The following is a 22,295-nucleotide window of genomic DNA, read 5'->3' as shown; positions in this document are numbered from 1 at the left end:
TGCAGAAACTGGCCCAAATCCCAGCACACAGTTTTGCTGGAAAGGGAAGGTCCTACTTCAACCCACCATCCTTGGAGCAGTCCCATTTTCTCCAGTACAACCCTGGTTGTGCCCCTGCTGCAGACCACAAACCCAGCCAGGTTAGATCCACCTGTTCTGCTAGAAAATCACTGAGCAGGCACGTCAGACCCAGCCCTAGTTCACTTATCTTGCAGTTGCTCCAGTTTGTCTCAAACCCTTATGTATTGGAAAGGTTATAGTAAGACTGTTGCATCTGTAGCCACCCAATACTACCGTGAGACTTTTTACAAGTCTTCATTAATGGACAGCATGTTTCTGGGACTCTACCAACGGGCAAGTGGGTCAAACAACAACCCAAAATAACTCCATGTGTTCAGCCTGACCCCTGACCCCCTCTCCCTTCCCCTCACTACAGTAAGGTGTGAAAGTGGGAGCTTCGCAGGCAGAATGCAAGGGGTGGAGAGGGTGTGAGAGCTGAGTTTCCCCAGGAATCACCAGAGATCAGTCTCAGTAGGGCTGCATGAAGGTACACCAGAAGCAGGGATGAGAAGCACATCCAAGACAAACATGGCCCAGGGTTACAGAAGAGGCAGCCTTTTTGTGCCAGCCAGCAGCCTACATCTGGGACACAACCAGGACCGGGACAGCTCTGCTGGAATGCTAGAGGTCAAGCAAGCTCAAGCTCCTGCTCCCCTGTTGTTGAGGAGCTGCAGGATCCTGCTGGGCTCAGGAGAGCTTCAAGAAAGACCCAGATCAGGTCACTCGATAGAGACAACTTTCTGCCCTAAGTGTCCAGTGGAAAAGCAGCTACTAGGTGAGCCTATGCAGGGCCAGATGGGGGGGCTGTGAATTCAAATAGGACCACAGCAATACAGAAAAGATAGTCTTTAATTTATGAAATGAAGAATCAGTGTCAAACTTTGTTGTTAAAAGTCACACAAATAACTTATGACTGAACCATAATGAGCTACAGAAGCCTTGCAGCAGGAACCATGACAGCTTTGCTGCATCTTGGTCCAAGAGAGAAGGCAGCTGGGTCCTGAGGCAAGATGGCAGGTTTGTTGGCTGTGACCCCCAAGAGAACCTGGTGGAGAAGCTGGGGAGGTGACTGAGCAGAGAACTGCATGTCCACAACCACACACTGTCCTTCAAGCACTGCCTAGACATCCCTTCCACCTGCAGGAGGGCACAGGGCAGATATCTGCTGGCCTAGACCCAGCCTGCTTTAGCACATCTCTTCTGATCTGGTTTTGGCCACTGACATGTTGAGGATTGTGGTGATACTGGCCCTCACCTCAGGGATCCCTTTGGTGACTACCTGTCCATTCTGCTCCCGGCCAGAGCCAGGGAGACCAAATCTCCTGATGTCTTCCGTCAGCCCCTTGCTCAGCAGCCAGATAAGAAAAGCAGCCTCTGGGGCATCGCTTCAAACAGGGAGGAGCTGAGGTGTCTGTCCATCTGTCTCTCTCCACACAGAGGTAAAGTGTCAAGTGTTCAACTGCTCTGGGTTGTCTCAAACAAGCTCCTAAGAGGAATCAGAGGCACAAGAGCAAGACCAGCATCTCCTCCAGGCCGTGCTCCCTCCACAAGAAGGGAAGGCACTAGGCTGCCTTTGCTCAGGTACCTGGGATGGCTCTGCTACCCTCCCTCTGGGGCAGGGAGGCACTTCCATCCACTCAGTTAAAGGTTGGTTTGCTGATCTCGACCCTACAAGCCCCAGCCACTGTGGGAGGGTGCTCATGGCACAGATATGTGACAGTGCTGACTGGAAGGGGCTGTGGAGGGGACATCGGGGCTAAATGCAGGCAAGAGGACGCCAGGCAAGGTGTTCCAGCTCCAGGCTCTGAGCCCAGGTCAAGTGCACCGCATTTTCCCAGCCCAGTGACAACTCTCTCTGCGAGGCCACTTAAGAGGAAGCCTCAGCACAGAACAAGAACAGCCAGAGGACCCTGGCTGTACAGGATGTTGTCCCGGGAACAAGAAAAGTCTCAGAATAAATTTGGTCCAAGAACTGCAGCACTCTGTGTGGGAGGGGTTGTACCAGCTACTGGGAAAGGCCTTCAGGGTGCTCCCATCCCTGTCCTGAAATCACCCCTTGGTCACCTGGTTCCTCAGGAGCCTCCTACTCCACTCCCTGAAGCTGCAGGGCTCTAGCAAGGAAGGACTCCCTGCGCAGCCCCCCTCCTGCTCAGCCAGAGAGGCTGCAGCTCTCCAGGGCCATGCCCAGGGCAGGGCACTGGATGTGGCTCTCCATCACACACTGCAACCTGGTGCCTCCTGCTCCAGGATTAACAGCTCTCTCTCTGCTCCTTGGGACCGGAGACTGGCTAGGATAAAACGCTCTTGCTCCTGTGGGCACAGCCACCCCTCCCTGCCCCACTGCATGCTGAACGCTTCTCGGCCTTCCCCAGCAGCCACCTCCTGGAATGAGTAAACATTGGCATTACGGCATTTCACAGTTGAATCGTAAACACGGGGGTTTCTCAGCCAGTGATCCCTTTTCCTAGTCTGCAGTCCTGCGTCAGCCTGGAGCCAGAGAACGGGAACTCCCCCACGGGCTCACACATCCCTAGATCATTTTGACCTCTGGAGCTCGGCCTTGCGTCAGGCTTTGGCGCTGAGCCTTCACCATCTGCAGACGTTTCCCGTGCAAGCTGAACTGAGACCAGCTGAGGAGTTGCAGCAACGCACACGTGATGGGTACAAAAACGAGGAGGTAAAAACAGCCCTGGCGAAGAGTTGGCTCCCAGGCTGCATCAGACTCCAGCTTCGGCTGGGCGCTCACCACGTTGCTCAAGGGGTCACGCTGGAAAATGTCGTAGCCTGGTGCCAAGGGAGAATTTGTGAGAGTGGGGACAGTAGGACCCTTGTCCCTTCCCTCTGAGTGACTGGGCTTGGAGAAGCAGAGACCCGTCACAACTTGGCAACTGAAGGAACTCCGTTTCCCCCCACCAGACAAAAAGTACTGCGGAGGACACTGAGCTCACAGGTCTTAGAAAGGGACAGGGCAACCAAAACCAATCTTAACAGCGTGGATTCAAATCTTTAACTTGCAAGCTGTGGGCAGTGTTGGCCTTGTCCTCAGCTGAGAGATGACCAAGCCCAGCACAGGGACAGGGAGCAGAGCCAGACCCCAGTGAAGCACTAAGTCACCTGCCAACTGGGCCAGGCTCCACACAAGCCTGAGCTCACTGGAACGTCTGTGCCAAGTGGGCAAGGCTGTATTACTGCGGCACTAAGGCATCCTGCAGGCGATCCTGCCGATGGGTCCTGTCCAAATGCCAATGCGCAGGGCTACCCTCGCCTGCCCTGCTGCCGTCCCCAGCAGCGCTCTTACCTGTGTACGCACAGAGCAGCCAGGTGCCGATCAGAGGGGCAAAGGTCTGGCCCGGTTTGGTGACCAGAGCAACCATCCCAAACAGCAGCGCTGAGGCCGCCTGCTTCCTACGGTTCAGGACTAGATCCTCATCCACCAAGTCAGTGACCACCAGGTTCAGCAACTTACAGGTCCCTTCTGTGAACACCCGGTTGCTGCAGGACAACAGGCAAAGCACTGAATAGGGGCACCGAGAAATGACAGGAGTAGGTGAGGGATCAGAGAAAACAGAGAGAGAGAGAGAAAGAGAGAAAGAGAAGAGAAAGGTTCCCCAGCATCTTAAATGAAGATTTCAGAAGCCCGTGGTACCAGAGGGGAGCACTGCTAACAATAAGCCATGTGTATCCTGCAGTGATGCCCTGAGTTAGTCCCAAACTGCAGCACAGATGGCCTTGGGGACAGGAGGAAGCCCACAGTATCTCCCCAACCAGCTTAGCTCCTGCCTGTAAGATGTGTGCAAGATGCATGCGCATGCCTGGCAGGACACAGCTCTGCAGGGAAGAATCCCCAGCCAAGTTCAGGCCAACAGGAGCTAGAGCGGCTGGGCAAGTGGCTAAAGGGCAGCTGCTGCACTTACTGAGAGCGATTTCGCCAGGCAGGCTGCAGAGGAGGAGGGGAGCTTGGCTCGGCAGCTGGGAGAGGCTGCTGCAGGCCGCCACCTGCCCTGCCAGATCTCTGCCCTCCCACATGACAGGGCCAGACCACTGCTGCCTCCCTCGCTCTGCTGTGGGTGCAGCCAGCAGATTCTGCAGTCACCCATCCCAAGCTCAGGTGGCTGTTAGAACTGGGAAACACCAAACCTGGGAGCCACTTGGGTTCTGTGCAACCCTAGCTTCTCCTCCCTGTCCCCAATTCCTCTCTGTAAAATGGGCACAAGCCACTTCCCTTCCCAGCTGGCAGAGAGCAGGAAAAGCAAGTGCTGCTTGCGTACCTGGCAATGAAGATGCAGAGCAGATACACCTGATCAGGTCCTGCAAGGAGCATGGCAACACTGAGAGCCAACTTCAGGAAGAAGAGTCCTCGCACCACAGCATAAACCCCACAACGGCGGCAGAGGGACAGGAAGTAGAGGTTGTTGAGGTGAGGGGCAATATAGGAAACACCTGAGCAGAGACAGATACACAAATAACTTGAAGGAGTTTCAGTATCCACCTCCTCTGAGGACTGATACTGAGAGACCCTGTAGCCAGCAGGGGTGCAGGACAGGAAGTACAGAGTAACCCCCCCACACACATGGGAAGAGATGACAGTGGGTTACTTAGTGGGTTTGCAGCAGATCACACACTCTTCCTGCAGAGGGAGGTCTTCTTCCACCAGCCTCATGGGCAGGAAGGAAGAGCAGACTTGCCTAGTGTCACGCAGAGGCTGTGAGTTAGCCCTGGAGCAGAAATGAGAGGGATCGGACAGCATGACCAGACCCGGCCTGCACAAACCCTCCCAGGTAACTCTAGTCTTCTAGGAGCAGTGCCCACAGACCTGGAGCCTGGAAATGGTCCACATGCTACAGAAAGAGATTAAATTAAGGGCTGCTTCTCCTGTTGCACCCAATTCCTGTCCTGGAGCTGTATCTGCAGACACTACTATTACACTTGGAGCAAAACCTGTATGGAGCTGTGGAGCCTAGGCCAGAGCCCAACACTTCGTGCTTTTCACCATCAGAAAAGGCTCCAAGTTATTTCTCTTGTGCTCAGGAAGGAAGCAAGGTTGGAGACTCGGGAGGTCCCAGGGAAGCATGTGGGGTGTGTGTGTGGGAATCTTACAGCCCAGAGACCTGCAAGCACACCTCCCCAGCTGGACTATGTGAGGGGAAAATAAAGAGTCAGGCCAGATCCTAACCTGGCTGCTCCCTCCAGCCCCATCCAAGACTCACCTAGCAGGAAAGATCCAGTAGAGACAGAGATCTGGTCTGACAGCAGGTGCTCCAGAAATAGGGGGAAGAAGTTGCTGTTAAAGTGGCAGTGAAAAACCTGTGAAAGCAGCATGCAGACGACCTGATCAGCATGAACAGCAGTAAGAAGAAAACAGAAAAAGCCAATGGCCCCCTGTTCTCCGTTACCTTAGGTGCCCTGTGCCAAGGGATCATGCAGGATGGGCCTAGAGTACTTTAGCAGAGTGGGCGCTTGGCTGTGGAGGTTACGACACTGTAGGCTTTGAGACTGCAAAGCTGCAACACCACCAGCTGTGCCCACTCTGTGCCCAGGGTCAGTACTGCTTCCCAGCTGTCAAAGTGTTCCTCACTAGTGCGCTTACTCTGCTAGAGCGATGAGGGGCACCTGCACAGCACACAGAGCTGCTGGGGCACAGCAGGGCAAGAAGGTGACAGCAGTGGCCACAAGGGTTTGTGGGAGGCAGTGGCATGGCAGGACAGAGAAGGCAGCGAGGCCCTCAAATGCAAAGATGCAGATCAGCATCCAGAGCTGGCCGGAGGGGAGCGTAGGGATCCCTGGGGAGACAGGAGCTGTGACTGCAGCACACAAAGCTTTGGAAGGTTGGGCAGGCTGCCGGCATTTGGTAGTAATCGCTGAAGAGGATGTAGAACAGAAACGGCAAAGGTCAGCTGGGAGGTGGATCCAGCTGGACAGCGAGAGTGGTGATGTGAGTCTCAGGAACACAAAAGGGGAAGGAGACGGTGCTGACAGCTAGGCCAGCAAACTTGCACTCCTGAACTCTTTCCCGCTGGTTTCTACACCCCACGTGGGCTGTGCAGAGCTCAGTCAGCCCTCTGTCATCTGGCCTGTGCTGCGGACAGAGGAGGGAGCTCCCCACAGCCCGCTGAGGAAGTATCCTCAGGTCACAGGCAGGGAGAGCAGCTACCAGCTGCTGAATCAGCCAAGTGTGTGCAGAAGGTTTCGAGAGCAAGTGGGTGCTGGAAACACCTCTGCCCTTCCTGGGGAACTGGCATCCTGTTGAATCACCATCTCAGACAGTTGCAGCTCATCCTCTGAATCACAGCGTGTCACTGCTGCACCTACCTGGACTAGGTTCATGCAGACAAACCAGAGGAAGTTGCGATGTCGGGAGAGCTGCTGGAGATACTCTGCCAGGGTGATCCTCTTCTCCTGGGGGACAGAGAGTTTCTCAATGTACAGCCTAAAGGGAGAAAAAAAGCTACCTGTGAGTCCTTCACGCAAACAGGGGAGAGCCCCCAGCCCCTCGTGTCCAGATGCAGACCTCTCTCTACTCAGCTCCCATCCTGACCTTCCCTTTTCCTGGACCAAACCAAAACAGCAGAGCTTGCAACAATGTTTGCTTATTGCTAGCAAGAACAACAGGCCACAGGTCTCCCAAAGAACGTTTATTCTCTGAATCTGAAATTCAGACCTTTGTTCACAAAAACATTCTTCTCTTACCAGCCATTCTACTACACATGCTCCTACTCCAGATCCCTACGGTTAGCTCACCTGGCAGATCTCAGCGGGATCTGCTGTGTTAGTATAGCATAATGCTGGCAGCTTATAACAGACAACAAATGAGGCAGCCCAAGGGAAGAGCCAGGGAGCTGAACAGAGAAACCAGCTGCATCATGGCCCACCAACAGCCCAGCCGCTATCAGGTAGCTAAAGCGAGCAGAGGGGTAAGAGACATTCACTTGTCCTGTTCAACAGGAAATGGGCAGCAAGGTGGTCTCATGCTCAAGCAGGAATATTTTCATAAGGTTCTTCTGACATTTTGCCACTCACAGGCCTGGGTGCTCTAGTTATTAACATTTCTTGTTCCAAACACTGGATGGGCCATACAGCAGGTCAGGGCTCTGCCTCCAGTTTGGGCCAGAAGTGTCACGAGATAGTTTTGTCCTATTTTCAGAGGGCCTTAGGAGCCAGTGTGGCAGAAGTGTTTCTGAAAACTGTATCAACAGACAAGAACCATAGATGATTAAAATTTGCCTTGTCCTGGATCTTACCACACATTTAGTCTGCTGTAAAGCAAAATAGGACTCTACAGATCTATGCCAGGACTTTGTTCCAACTGCAGAACTGGTGACACTTACTCCTTCAGTGTTGATTCCTGGTCCCATTTTGCTTTTCCATCAGCCTCAAACCGCTGGCGGAGCAGCTGTGTTGACAGGGTAAAACCAATGATGGAGCAGAGGGCCAGCACCACGCAAAATATGCGAAAGGAAAAGAAGTCTTCTTTGTTCCACACTGCATAGGACATGAAGACGGAGAGCGAGCCTATGGCACTGAAGAGGGCGCAGTAGAAGTTGAGGCTAGTCCTGTCCTTTGCTGAAACAGCCAGGTCTGCGAGCAAGGCGTTGTGATGGAGGTCCACCATGGTGAGAAAGCTGTCGTAGAGGCAAAGGCAGAGAAGGAACTGCAAACCAGGATGAGTCCAGGCAACCCAGAATGCCAGGAAAGAGATGGCAAAGAGGGGCCCATTGTGGCTTAGCGCCCTGAGTCTCTTCAGAACTACTTCTGGGGAGGAAATCTCTGTTCCTGGCCTGCAAGAAAAGGAAAAAACAACAAAAAAAACCCACTCTTAGACACTTGGACAAAACCCATGTGACCAAACAGGAATCCCAGCCACATGCATCTCCCTCTTCATGCAAGTTGCATAAGCAGTCTAGACACAAACACAGCATTTGCTAATAAGCACCCATGTCAGATACCTTCTCAGCTAATATGCAGACAAATTGGGTTTAAGAAGGAAAAAAAAAAAAAAAAAAGGAATGCGATCTTCTCTCCAGAACAAAGCTCTTCGTGACAGTTTTGCATTGTCTGCCTCAATCAGCACTTAAAAAGTGATCCCTACGCTTCAGTAAATAGCGTAAGGAGCCTTGCCATGAATTTCATTATAAGCTTGAAGGTAGTACACAAGAAACGCTAAGGGCCAACAGTGATCCACGATCCAGGGAGTTTGGGAACAAGTGATTTGAGGCATTCCAGATGGAATCATCGTCCTTTCTCCCCACTTCGTCTCCCAAATCACACACAGATACTTTCCAATGCCCCACTAAGAGGCTTGCTCATGTAGCAGAGGCTTCAGATTTTAGATGCCTATATTTTAGGTTCAGTACCACTTGCGTAATTGTAAAGAATCAGAGTCACATCCACCCATGCAGATATGCTACTTCCTCTATAAGGACAGGTACTGAAATAAAATGCGAAGAGCTCTGAAGTCCAAAGGTACCAAGAAAAGGTGGTATTTATGAGTTCCATGCTCCAGCAAACATTCCTACACCACTTCAAAGCTGTCACTTGCACATTATCTCCCCCAGAGAGTGAACAGTTTCACAGCCTCTGCTGAAAATGGAACGTAACTTACTGCTGTGTGCTAAGGAAGACCCGGTCACTCAGCCAGCCAAACAGAGGGTCATTGAGGCTGTTCCAGATCAGAAACACAGTCTAGGAAAGAAGACAGAACAGTGAAACAAACCGCAGTGAGCTCCTGCAGAGACCCAATCTTGTTTTTGAAGCAACTGGTGCTCAGCTGGCACAGTGAACGACCAGCAGGAATCCTTTCAACACACCTTCCCAGCCCCATCACTGCTGTACAATTCTCCTGGCTATAACAGCTGACAGACTAAAATAGTGAGGCCAGTGGTTTTCCAGGTCTGTGAAATGCCCTGCCTCCCCACCCCCCAAGGAAAGGCTGTCTTAAGAACAAAGTCTCTGGGATTTCTATCTCAGCTTGTTCTCTGTTTATGTAAGTGTGGAAAAATAAAGAGCCCAAGTTAGCACTTGGAGGCCTCCCTCACTCCTTTCCCAAAGGGGAAATGCAGCTAATTACAACAAACAGTCTTTCCACTTTTAGCACAGAGCAGTCTTAGCTTCAGAATTTTTTATGTAAGAGGGCAGAAATCCATGGAAAAGACTAACCTCTCCTATCCAAAAGGACAGTTTATCAATCTTGTAAACTGAGACAAAGGTGTCCACGTAGTACAGGAGGAATACGTTGTGCAAAATGGAAACAAACAGCGACAGGGACCCATAGATCACTGCAGTGGGCAAATGAAAAAGACAAGCCAACAGCCGCAAGCCCATGGTGGTATATTCAGTGTTCGGCTCCCTAGATCACCTCCATTTCAGATGGGACGTCTTCTCCCAACACCTGCTAGATCTTTGTTGGGGCCAATCCATTGTTGCTCCTGCAGGAAGGAAAAAAAGATACCAGATTCATTTTCTTAAATAAACTAAAAGTTGAACCAAATTAATTGATAAGTTTTTGCCAGCAGAGATCAGAATTCATACTGCTTTAGGAGTTGTTCAAACGCAAATTGGATGGGATTTAAGAGGCTAAAAGCTGTCTGCTGCACTAAAGCTGTTTCCTTAAGCAGAGGCCAAGCTGTGGGCTCTCAGGAGTACAACGGTCTCCTCACGAGCAGGCTGCCCAGTCCTTTATACTGTAATGTTCTCTGTTACCTGGCAAATAGCCGATTAGCTCCTTCCATCTCTTTAAAGGCAAGGTCACAAGAGGAAACAAGCTAGACAGGTGCAAACAAAAAAGCAGTCTTTAGAAAACAGAACTAGTCACTGACATTTTTAGGTATCAGTGTAAATTTTTAGCCAAATAGAAATGACAACTCTGATGTAATCTCACATGTGCACACTGCTTTCCCCAAGCAGTCACAGCAGACTGCACTGGGTTCGCTCAGACAGGAGTTATTTACGGCAAGCAACATCGCTGCTTTGTGGCATGGGCAGACACAACCAAAACTCGATGGCATGCAGCAGACACAGTGCCTTCATGTGACAAAGGTGGCCAAAAGTCATTTAGCAGCTGTCCAGCTTCTCTTTGAATGGCCTGAATTTTAGGATTGCTGTCTGAAATAAAGATGCTTTTGCTGGAGAGCAATATATATGGAAAAAAAAACAACAAGTGGAAACAGCAGCCTTACACTGAAACAAGTCACTGCATGTTCAGGAGGTGCCAAGGTGCGAGTGGAAGGGAAGGGAGGACTCCTTACACCAGCACTGACATGGAGCACCAGGTCAGGAAGTCCAGTTGTCTTCCTCCCATGATATGCACTCAATGCTTTTCAGACTGAAGCCTGTCTCATGGTCAGGATGCTACAGACCAGAGGCAAAACACAAGGCACCTCCGTGCATGCAACTTCTGTATCTGGTGAGACTGGAAGGGTTCTTGCATCAGTGCAGGTCGGGCTGACATGGGCTGAAGATGTTAAGAAGCCACAATGTGCACATGGCACGTAACAGCAGAATCACTACAGCAACGGTGTCAAAAGCAAGATAAAGGACTGAAAGACACTCCAGTTTCAGCCCTCCAGAGTCCACGTTCACCCAATTCAGACACGGTCTGAATTGGACCAGCTTCACAGTGCAGGGTAAGAGCAAGCATATCAGGAACAGGAAACAGCCCAGCAAGTCAGCCTCCTAGGGCTTGCAACATCAGCTGCCTCAAGTCCAAGCAGAGGAAACAGATCAAGGGGAAGAATAAATGGCCAGCTATGAAATTTGATGAAATTCCAGTCCCATTCAGCATTTCCCAGAAGTCATGAGTCTGACCACTTCTAGGCAAGATGAGAAAAGCAAAAATAACCGTCTCTTCTGCCCAGCCCAAGGAATTCCTCGTAACTAGCTCAGCAAGAGCAGGAACAGCATTTGTTCCAATCAATTACATCACTAGATTGAAACTGCACATCGACTCCACTCCCAGCCCAAGCTCTAGACCTCAATGAGATCCAACTGCAGAGCCCTCATGGAGCTGAGCCACCATTCTGTATCCCTGCCATGCCAAAACCCATGGGCAGATGAAAGGAAGACAGTGCTTGGAGGGGAATTCAGCCAGACAATGAACATTTATAGGTGTAATTAAAGACAGACGTGCTGACGAGCTTCAAGGGGAAATTGCATTTACTATGGTCATAAACTGAAAAGGAATCAAAGATTTGTAATGTGTAAAGATAAAGGTTTGGAAAAAATGGAGAGCCAAGCCATCTGACCTACTGACGAGTCCCGCGTCTCTCACCAAGAGCCTTCGGCGGAAGACTGGTTCGAGGGCAGATTAAACCATCAAAGTGTTGGGTGCCCTCATGAATGGGGTGCAGAAGAAAGCAAACGCTGTCATTTTGCACCATATGAAGCCTCAGTGTACCCCGATTTTCACCACTATGTGTGCGCCTAGCCCCAAAACAAACTTCTTGAGACGCAGAGATGAGGGAGGATCAAAGAAGGGCAACTAAAATGATCAAGGAGCTGAGGCAGCTGCCTGCTGAGGAAAGACTAAACAGCTGGGACTCTTCAGGCAGAGAGGAAAGGCTGAAAGGGATGTGATCAAGGTTTACAGAATCCCATGCACAGTAGACAGTGAATTCACAGTAGGTGAATGTGGAACTGTTATTCACCAAGCACCAAGACACAAGAACTAGGGGCACTCAGCGTAACTTGCAGGAAATCAGTTTAACATAGACAAAAAGCAAATACTTCTTTACCCGGCAGGTAGTAAACATCTGAAATTTGCTGCTGAAGGAGATTGCAAAGGTGGGTGGCGGGTTCAAAGGATTAGACAAATTCATGGACAAGAGGTCCATAGAGAGCTACTAAAGGGGATCAGGCAGGGAATCCCCTCTAACATCCCAAATCCAAGGACTATGGATGCTGGGGATGGATGAGTGCAAAGGCCCACAGACAGTGGCCAGGTTCATGCGCTCTCCCCCTAAACAGCATCTCCTACTGCCGTTGTGGGACAGAATATGCGGTGAGATGGACCAACGGGATGACCCGTTACAGCAATTCTTACACTTCAATCTACATCACTGCTGCCACTCACCAGTCTTTGGCAAGTTGTTGAGAGCAGCAAAACAGCAGATAACAAACCCTAGGAGAAAAAAAAAAAAACAAAAATACAGAACAGTGTAATTTTCTGTCATTTTATCCCCCGTGAACAGGCTTGTTGTTGTGGGATCAGACAGCCACAAGTGCCAGCATGAAGGAAGTGCTGGGAACTTAGCTTAAACTTCCACAGAACGCTGTCTCTGCAGCGTAAGGCCAAAGGAGAAGTAGGCCCCACCAGTTGCACCAAAAGGACCTGTGCACAACAGGAGAAACACGGAAAGCAATAGTAGAGTGTCTGCTTTTCATTCATATAGGAATTAAAGGGAAAAATATGCCCCAAGTTGATTCTGAGCCAACAGGTGCTCCATCCTAGGCAGTTCTCTTAATGGGACAGTAATTTTTGTGATACACACAACCACAACCAGAGGATTAGAGCAGTTCGCTGCATGCCTGCCAGGAACCTGGAGAAGGGGTGTCCTGACTAGTATTTTCAGCTGTATAACCACCACATTGAACAACCCACACCAAGTGAGAGGAAGGATAGGATAGAAGCGGCAGTTTTAAGGAGAAGAGAGGGTGCTGGGGGTGAGCTTCTCTAGTGTTACCAGCACATGCACATAAATCCATCCTGCTGGTGAATTAGAGTGGTTTGGCAGGTGGAGGTTATTTTAGACAGATAACATGTGGCTGTACATGGGAAGATCCGGGGGAGTTTCAGGCCCACATCCCCAGCCCACGTGGCAGCCCTCCTACTCTGACTCACTCTGAGGCAGCAGTTAATTGCTGTGTTACTACTGGGAAGGGACGAGGATAATGGGTAGGTGACAAACAGTTTAAAAACCTCAAGCGTTGCTAGTAACAGCTAGTTGTACATCAGTTCAGTACAACGTCCCTCAGAGGGGGCATTGCACAGCCATTACCCCCACGCTAGCATGGGCTCGAGGCAAGCGGATGTACCCCCAAACCTAGCGCTAGCGAAGCCCTGCGTTGTGCCAGGGGTTGCGTATCCCAGAGCCTGTCTGAAAGCAAAGCCCGCTCAAGGCTTGGTACGCAGCACTGCACTTCACATAAGTATCCATCCAAATGATGCTTCGCTAAGCACACGTTGCACAAACCACAGCTGCTGAAGTTTCCAGAGACACCTCATTTTGTCATTTATATGCTACGGCGCTGTTTAAGAAAGGTGAAGTTCCACTTCCTCTCCTTCTTTTCCCTTGTCACTGCCTCACAGATGCGCAGCCCCCCAAAGCCAGCGGGCATGTGTAAATGATTTCACTTTGCTGGGATAGTTGTTAGGTCGTTCCCCACCCCCCCATCTGCAAGTGTGCAGATGAAAAGAATCAAATTATAGCTGTCCGTAAAAAGTAGATTCTGCTTCTATATCCAAAGCACTGTGTTATTTAAGTTTGCCATACTGGTATTTTCATAACCTTTTCCTTTGGATAGAGCATTACTCATAGTGTATGTCAGAACTTTTCAACATAAGGCTTTAAGAAATAAGGGAGAAAGAGCTCCAAGAGGGAATAGCTATCATTCGTTACACTGAACTTCTAAAGCACAGTCATAAAGAAACAAGCTCGTAAATTAGAAAGCAGCTAGCCTTAGCTTCAGAAAACTCCCACCTCTGCATTCGACATCTGGCTTTGCTCCTGCCGGTGACGTTTGCAGATCTTATCGTTTTGATAAGGCTGTTCGAACACTGGCTACAGGAAAGCATTGCCTTTGTTCGAGAGCGCTGGCACACAGCAGCTGGAAATACACCACGGTTAAGGGCTCTTACATCTGTTCCAACTTCCTAGCCAATTCACAGCTGGATTCACAAGTCACCGAGTCCCGTGAGGATTTGGCAACCCCTCGGCCTTAGAACGAGACCCAGCTGCCAGCGCCTGAGCTCCGGCCTTCCACGGCTGAAGCCTGTTGTACCAACTTGCCAACAGAGCCATATGTGCGAATCCTGGCCCAACTCAGTCTTTTAAGGAGGGCCAGATAATTCCTATATGGTGAAGTTGCCCCTCAGGGACCTGAAAAAGTCATCTGCAGACCTGAGCACTGTAACAGGATGACTCTCCAGTTCATTCTTCACTAAGCGGGTAATGCAGCCTGGAATATCCCAAATAATATTTCAGGATACGTCTAGCAGTCACTAGAGGGCCTCTGCTGCATATTCTGCATTCTGGGAGGCTTATTGGCTCAAGGAGAGGACCAGACAAATACACTAACTCCATGTTGCTGTGTTCACAACACAATAAATCCATCAGCAGGACAAGCTGCCCGAGAGGGGACGATATTTCTAGACATTCCTAGTGTCCAGACAGAATGGGGCTGCTGGCTGTCCAGCCCCATTCCCGGGAAACCTGGCTAGAGCTGCTCCCATGAACAAGCTGCTGCTCCGAGGACTGTTCCAGCGTAGTGCCTGGTGGGAATGCCAGTTTAAATAAAAGTGACTTCATTCCAGGATGAACCAGCCCACATGGAACAAGGTCACTTTTGTTCCTGAATAGCTGCCACAAAAAGAAGTTACCCTGGAACAGTTACAGCTCAGTTGTTCCTTCTCTGCAGCTACACCAGCCAATCAGTGTTTAACAACCTATAAAAATCTCTAAATTCACTCTTTGCAGGTGAACATCTCTCTAAAAACCAGATGCACCCGCAAATCCACTGTATCAGTGCTGGGGACGGAGATCCTTATTTCAATCTCAGATACAGCTGTTGTCCTTCCAGATCCTACAAGTGACATCCTCAGCCAGAGGACACACAACCATGAATGTGTTCACCTGGTCAGGCATATCAGTCAGTGACAAGTCCATTTGGTGAGCATGGAACAGGCTCTGCACACTCCTTCTCCCCCTGCACAAGGTACCCTAGGAGGCCACCACAGCGCAGGTCCTCACCCCATGAAGCTACTCAGATTCTGACAGGTTCTGTTCAGTAAGAATGGAAATCCCTGCATAAAACTTTTCCCACTAACTCTGACTCAAACTTAAAAGACCTTCACTTCAACCAAAAAAGAGAGTCTCAAAATCCTAGTCCCATCCCACGAATACAACTCAACATTTCCTTAAAGAATCCACTTGCCAACAGAGAAGCTTGATGAAACATCAAACACAATCCCAAGTGAAACATTAATGAATTCACTGACGGCAGATTCCCAGCAGCCTGGTGTCTGAAAAGTAAAGCAATAAAGCCCTCAATAACCTGATACCAGCTGGGTCAGGCAAGCAAACGTGCTACTTTGAAGAGACTAGGAGGGTGTTTCTCAGTTATGCTTACAATTCAACAATCATAGATACCTTGGTATCATGAGAAATTTGGCAACACCCTTCCCATTACCAGCAATCATGTGTTTCCATCAGATGCTCCTGTCACTCCCTCCCAGTACACCGGAACAAGCATGTAAATAGAAATGCTCCACAGACAATAATTAACATTTTGAATTAGCTGGCATTTTCTGTGGAGCTGTGTGCTGCGTTCAAGGAGAGCAATCTTGTGAAATCAGATCTCGTTCTTTGATGAGATTACAAGGCTCGTTAATAATGGTAACTAGGTAGATCTCATAGTCCTGGAATCTGGCAAGACACTGAACTTAGCAACACGTGGCATCCCTTTTCTAAGCAATTCATTGTTTTACAATGCACAGGAAATGTGTTAGATGGATTAAGAACCGGATCTCCGAGAAGTTGCCATCAGCGTAGGTGCTAATCCTGTAGTGGACTTCCACCATTACCAGGTAACACTGGCATCAAATTGCACATTTGGCAGTATATATGTAACCATTTTTGAAACCAACCCACAAGAGTGGAATCACAGAAGCTAAAAAAAGGGATTACTGCACCAATAGATGCTGTTCTTCTTTAGTCTTATTACGAAGCACACCACAAGGTGGGAAGCACTTAGTAAGGTTGTGCCCAAGTGGGAGCAACTGGGAGTTTCCACTATAGCATCTTGGTTTTTCTCTCTCCAGGGGACTCATTTCAGCGTAGACTGTCAGGGAGACTTTTCACCTGCACAAACCTTCAAAGCTGCAGTTGCTCCCCTAACACCCCTGCTTTAGCTACCAGACCGTAAGCTATTAACCGAAGGGCTAAGCACAGTCCAGCCACTGAGGCCACCGGAGATCTCTATCGTGTTGAGGCCTGAAAAATACAACACTAGATCACCAAGTAAATTAGCCCACATCCACACGAGCATTTTTGTCTGCAGGAAATGAAGGTGCGAAGCTGGGCGACACCTCCGAAGCGAGGCTCGGGGACAGGGACGCCATTTCTTCTGTCACCCAAAAGAGCAGTGGTGCCACCGCCACCCCCTCAGAGCCAGCCGGCACCCACAGCAGGGCCCCTCGAAAGCAGGGAGAGGCCTAGCAATGCCGGGAGCCAACGGAGAGCCCAGGCAGGGGCGATGCTGACATCCCCCAGCGTGAGAAAGAGGTTTTCCCTCAGCCTCGTGGTCGGCCGATTTGGGACTTTGCCATGTGGTTGGCGAAGGTGCGATGGGGACAGGGGAGGCAGGGCTCCCCACGCCACCTGGCAGAGGGAAGGCCAGGGCCACCTCTCCTTCCCCGTCTCGGCAAGGGAATGGGAATGGGTCCCCTGCCCCCAGACACTGACAGGAGTCTGCTGCCATGGCAGGGAGGGACGCCCCCCCGGGACCAAATGGGACAGCCCAGATTAACGGGGGGAGGCACAGCCCAGGGCTGTACCACCGCGGGAGGGTGGGGGGATACCCATCACCTCCATTGTAGGGGGGGTACCCCACAGGGGCTGTACCACTGCGGGGGGGGTCACCCACTTGCCCCACTGCAGGGAGAGGGTTACCCCCAATGGGGATGTACCACTGCGGGGGGGGGGTTACCACCACTGCAGCCGCCCCACTGCATGGGGGCGCAATACACTTCCCACCGCCCACGGGAAGGAGCGTCCCCACCCAAACACACCAGACAGAACCTGGTCGGCACCGGGGCGGGGGGAAGCGACACCCCACCCCGCACCGGGGCGCCGAGACCAACCCCCGCCGCAGCCGCCCCCTCGGCACCTCCTACCTGCGTCCGTTACCGGCGCTGCCGTCGCCGAGCTGCCGTCGCCGAGCTGCCGTCGCCGAGCCGCGCATGCGCCCCGGCGACCCCAACTCCGCCCCACAACGAGCTCCGGGCAGAGGCCATCTTGGGTCGTGGCAAGGGAAGCCGCTCCTCCCGGCAGCCATCTTGTGTGAGGGCAGCTCGCTGGGAAGCAGCGGAAGGTCACGGCGGCGCTCCCTCGCCGCTTCACGGAGCGGGGCGGGGCGGGCTCCCCTAGGCCCTTCTAGCCAGAGGAGGCCTGCTACTCTATGGCCCGCGCGGCTCGTGAGGTGCCTGGCCTCCTGTCGCCATGGCAACGGCAGCGGGCCTGGCCCCCTCGGGCCTCAAAGGGCGCTTCGCTTTCCTCGTAATCCGTAAAATACACCACTAGTCGTAGTCACCAGTTACTTAGGCTTCTCTCTGGAGATTCATTTTACGTTACGTTGTGCCAAATATTTAGCAGGACAGAAGCTGTAGTTGTCCTTTGTTATTTAAGCTCTCTTTTGGGCTCTTTCTCTTAAAGAAGCAGCTACAGGCACAATTCTGCTTTCTGCGTACAAACTGCCTTTAACTGTGAGAGCACCACGGTTGACCTGACCCAGCTACTGACAGAAATTTCACCTGAGAAAACAAAGAAGCCTAACTGCTACCTTTGAAAAAGTGTCATGGTATCCTATCGCTTCCTAGCAATTTTAGGCATTAGAATTGCTAGAAGCTGCTTAAACAGGTCGCTTCTATAAATTCAGAGAAGCCCAGTAATTAATTGTGGTCAACAGGTTTTGCAATTAAAGAGTGATCTGCAGGCATGTGGTGCTTGAGATCACCTGAAAAAATAGCAGGGCATTAGGTGTCCAGCCACACTTAGCAGTCACGCAGGGACTTCGCAGACTGGGACTCATGTCTGTAAAAGCCTGTGGCAGCGCAGGTGCTTGCAATAGCACTTGATGGGAGCGTTTCCGCGGCTCCTTGCTTCATTGCAACCCGTCGAGTGAGCAGCAAGTACAAATGCTAGCTGAGCTCTGGGGCTGAGTGTGGCCAGGAAGCTGGGGCAGGAGTAGGTGTCTTCAAGACAGTAAGTGGTGGGTTATGCCTTCTCCTCCATGCTACTGGCTCTGTTACTTCAAACATTGTAGTTCTCTTTTGGCATCTGCTGGCAGTGTTTTGCTGCTTTGGGGGAGACCCTGAAGTTTTGGTGAGTGCATTTGTGTGTGTTTTTGCTTCTGTAGGGGTTGATAACTTCAGTTCCCTTTACCCATGCCCTGTACCCTTGTTGTGCCTAAGTTCTTGTGTTCAAGTTCTATTTTTTGGTAAGGCTTCTCACTAGTTAAAGCACCTGTATCTTGTGTAAGCTTAGTGGGTTTGTCTATGGTCAAGTAGGGCTGTTTAAAGTTCACTGAATGGCAAGTGCCAAAGGAATGAACTTCCTGATCTGCCTTCCTTAGTTACCAGGGCATGTTTGGGCGAGCTTTAAAGCCCTGGTTATTAATGAAATACTCCTGTAAGAAGTGATGCGTTATCTCAGTTCATCTCTTCTTTTTTTTTTTTCTTATATATGTGTTGTTACGGTACATCAGTGAAAAGAGGTTGTAGCAAGCCAGCTGCCTTCTGAAGACTGGACTGTGTATCCTAGTCCTTCCTGATCTAAGCAGAGGCATCACCTTGGCTGTTTTTATTCCCGAAGTGAGTACCTACATACCATGCAAATGTCTGTTTCTGTCTCTTGTACTTATGACTGAAGACTTGTCTATGTTGTAATGTTTTACTGGTTATAATGGCAAAATAATACTAATGCTAGCTTAAACTTTTGCGGTAGTAGTATACAGCTGGGATGTGCTAAACTTAGTGTGGCTTCTTAAAAACAGGGATGCTTAAATCCCTCTGGAAGCAAAGCCTATTGTACCCCCCACACCTGCTGTTACTGCATGTGGACATTTATCTACTAGAGTAATGTAACTTGGGGCATTGGTTAGTGCTAGCACTCCAGCCTGTAATTTTCCCAGGATTTCCTGGTTGTGAAGGATGCTAAGGTACAATGCTATTGCCGTGTGATGATAGGCCTTTAATACTTTAGTTTAGAAAATACGATGTAGAAAGATTTCTCTGGCTCTTGAAAACATAAAATAGCATTTTGAATCATGTAAAAATCAATGGTGTTATTTTTGTTATAGTCTTTAGAGAATACAAAAGATTATTTAAAGTGTTTTTTTAGTGGCTTGTTTGTTTTTAAGATTTTGCTGATCTAGGACTCTGCAGTAGCTATAACCCTTTACTTTGGGGGATTTAATAAGAGCAGTATTCCATGGTCAATTTGAACTCGGAAGCTTGAACTTAAGCTAAAAGCATAGTATGTGTTTAAAAACATGTTGCTGTTGTAATAGAAAGTGCCTTTTATATGCTAAAGGGATGCTATGTAATACAAACTCAAAATCTGGATAATCTATTTCCTGTCCTGTTCCATGCTTTGATTGTTGATCCCATGGGAAGATCTCGTGCAAATGTGCAACAGGTTACTTTCTCTTTTTCTAAACAATGCATCCTCAAGGCAGTATGGACAGGAATGGGGTTGTCAAGAGGATTTAAAATACAACTAGTTAAAATACAAATGGTCTTGGTTGGACATGGGATGCTAGTGTGCATCAACAGTTGGAAGAAACCCACTGCAAGTGTGAAGTCCCTCTGGAGAATCAGGGTGCATAACCAGTTAAGGCCTTTGCCTGGGACAATCTCCTAGCTTCCTGCACACTTCAAGGGCAAAGACTTGTAATCAAACAGCTGAGAGAGCAGGGTGCTGTGAAAGTGCAAAAAAGATGTCCAAAACATGCTGCTCTGGCATGCAAGCTACCCACATGTAAGATAAGAAAGTGCTGGCGGTTAATTGGAACCAGCAGAAGAGTCAAGGCTAAAGGAGGATGATTTGTCTTGGTGTGTGTAAAGTAAACAATATATAACCAATAGGAACCGGATAACTATAAGGGAGTTTGAAGGATTTTTCTGAAGGGCAGAAACTTGCAAGGCCACCCATACCTTATCAGTAATGCCGTATAAGGTTGAGGCTGCCTAGGTAATGATCGGAAAACACTAAACTTGGGTATGGATGTAGCAAAACTGAGACCAATGGGGGAAATAATTAGGGATGGGTAGCTCATCTGGGAGGAGCCTGGATGGAGGAAGGGAGGTGCAAGCCCAGCAAAAAAGTGGGTCGGGAAATGGAGAATAAGGTGAGGAACAAAGGAGGGCAGAACTGGCTGGTGGTAGCATTGTGGATGCCTGTGGGTGGCAGCGAAGCTGACCTGTGGACCCAAACCCACTGGGATGCTGGAGCAATGCTCCCTGGACAACCTGGATTCTTCATCAGGTCTAGGTCTGCAAGACTTAGTGTGGGATGGTAAAGCAAAGAGAGATGGACTTGCACCCTAATGTTGAGTGGTGTGGGAGGGAGGGGTGATACATCTGTAATTCAATAGTGGTAGTGTGTGATTCATAAGATTTAATTAGTTTTACAGTTGTATGAAAAATGATTGTAATTGTAAATTAATAGTGGTGTTAATTAGATTATTGATCACTTAATTGACTTAGTTTCTTAGTAGTGTGTTCAATTAATCAATAAAAGTTAGTCTCTTGAATCAGTTATGTCTCAAGGATGCAATTTGAAGGGGAAGAGCTGGGCCCTGAAGTAGCAACCAGGGGCTTTTCCAGGCTCCCCCAGTCTGGAAGCTTGAGCTAAGTGATATTGAGATGTTTTGGCTGAAGAAGGTGGAGGTGTGGGTGAAGGAGAACAGTATCAGATTACTACTTGAGTGAGGAGGCGAGGAGCTGGTTAGAGCAGGCTGTGTTGAAATATTTAGGGGATCCTTGGGACTGCGAGCAAGAAATGCTCGGCACTGCAGGGACTTTTGTTTGATCTAGCCAAAGGCTTATGAAGTAAAGAGCAGGGCATAAAAAGCTTGTGGAATAACTTTCAAGTATCCCATAATGAGATGCTAGTACTGTACAGCGATAAGTCTGCTAAATGGACAGGCTGAGCAATTATGGGAGTTGAAGGAAGAACTGAGTGCAGGCAAGAAATGATAATGCCTGATTAAAGAAAGTACAGTGTTTCTGGGAAAGGGTTTAGATCAGAGAAGGTGGCAACTCTTGGCAGGGCAGATTGGGGATCCTGAGATGTGGGGCAGAGATACTTGGACCTTGCAGGAGGAAGCCTGCCCTTAAGCAAAGGGTGGCTGTGCTAGTTACTAGGAAGGTATGACCAGTTGTTGTGGTGGTGAGGGGAGAGCTTAGTAACCCAGAAATTATGGGAGAGGAGGATATATCAAGAAAAAAGAAATCTGGGAAGAAATGGGAGGGGTGACCTGTGTGTGTGGACAAAGTGTAGACTTTGGAGCAGGTGGGGCAGCTACCAGGGCCTTGCCTGCTGATGCAGGGACCCTGTGGTAGCACCCGTGTTGTTTTATTCTCAGCAGCGCAGCTGCTTTAGACCCGCTGCATTATCCAGCAGCTGCTGTGAGAGTGGGAGCAGTGGCAACTCCCAATGTCTCTTGGTCAAAATGCAGCTTGCTGCTGACTGCTGTTTGAGTGGAGCTATGCAAGGGGGTGTGTTATCAAAGACAAATAAAGACTTGATCTGTGGTGATGAAGGCTTTTCCTGGCTTCCTCACACAGTCTGGGCTTTCCCCAGGATTCAAATAAGTGCCTGACCCATACTAGTTCTCAATGCTTTCTGGGAATGCTGCTTTGAATAGCTGAATAAATCTACTCTCTCTTCAAAGGGCCTGTGTGAGGTGTGACTAACATGTCTTAACCATCACTTCTGTAGCTACCAATGTGCCAGTTGGAGCTCTTTCCTTGATGGTGTATCACTAGCAACACCAAAGTTTAGAGGGAGCTGGGTGAGGTTTGGGATCTTCTGGCTTCAGAAGCAAAGTCCCCTTCCTTTTTTTCATAGGGGATTGTTTACGGCAGAAGGCCTGAGAGGAGAGCTGGGAGTGGTTGTAGCTTGCCTATTAGAGGGAAGCATTGATTACTTGAAAATAGTAGGTTTTGTGTGAGTGTCTTCTGGGCAGGGTGGCTGCTCACTCCCACCTGTAGAGGGAGGTGGTGTGTCTAAGATCCTCTACTC

At 49.6% G+C, this 22,295-nt stretch overlaps 1 protein-coding gene across 2 annotated transcripts; it reads right to left on the bottom strand.

Moving 5' to 3' along the window:
• Window positions 1-891: 891 nt before the first annotated feature.
• Window positions 892-17,201, bottom strand: MFSD13A (major facilitator superfamily domain containing 13A). Of its 2 annotated transcripts, XM_013954974.2 has the most exons (10): window positions 13,752-13,827; window positions 12,125-12,172; window positions 9,214-9,482; window positions 8,660-8,739; window positions 7,386-7,835; window positions 6,370-6,487; window positions 5,268-5,364; window positions 4,329-4,500; window positions 3,359-3,552; window positions 892-2,844 (listed from the first exon to the last, which is right to left on the bottom strand). In XM_013954974.2, exons 3-10 carry the CDS (start codon window positions 9,376-9,378, stop codon window positions 2,591-2,593), a joined length of 1,530 nt encoding a protein of 509 aa, XP_013810428.1. In that variant the 5' UTR covers window positions 9,379-9,482; window positions 12,125-12,172; window positions 13,752-13,827; the 3' UTR covers window positions 892-2,590. The 2 variants fall into 2 exon arrangements, with proteins under 2 accessions (XP_013810428.1, XP_067156281.1); XM_067300180.1 differs by lacking the exons at window positions 12,125-12,172; window positions 13,752-13,827 and adding an exon at window positions 17,165-17,201.
• Window positions 17,202-22,295: the final 5,094 nt, after the last annotated feature.

This window comes from Apteryx mantelli, chromosome 7 (genome assembly GCF_036417845.1).
Source record: "Apteryx mantelli isolate bAptMan1 chromosome 7, bAptMan1.hap1, whole genome shotgun sequence".
In the NCBI taxonomy this organism is placed as follows: Eukaryota; Metazoa; Chordata; class Aves; order Apterygiformes; family Apterygidae; genus Apteryx; species Apteryx mantelli.
The sequence above is the reverse complement of the archived record's forward strand: the minus strand, read 5'-3'. Positions and strand labels throughout refer to the sequence as shown.

Excerpts from the sequence above, each read along its gene's own strand:
- MFSD13A (XM_067300180.1), bottom strand. The coding sequence starts at position 9,378 with ATGGGCTTGCGGCTGTTGGCTTGTCTTTTTCATTTGCCCACTGCAGTG. Across the intron at positions 6,488-7,385 it reads CAGGAATCAACACTGAAGGA|GCTGTACATTGAGAAACTCT; the intron begins GTAAGTGTCACC and ends TTCTCCCTTTAG. Across the intron at positions 2,845-3,358 it reads GCTGCTCTGTGCGTACACAG|GCTACGACATTTTCCAGCGT; the intron begins GTAAGAGCGCTG and ends CCTTGGCACCAG.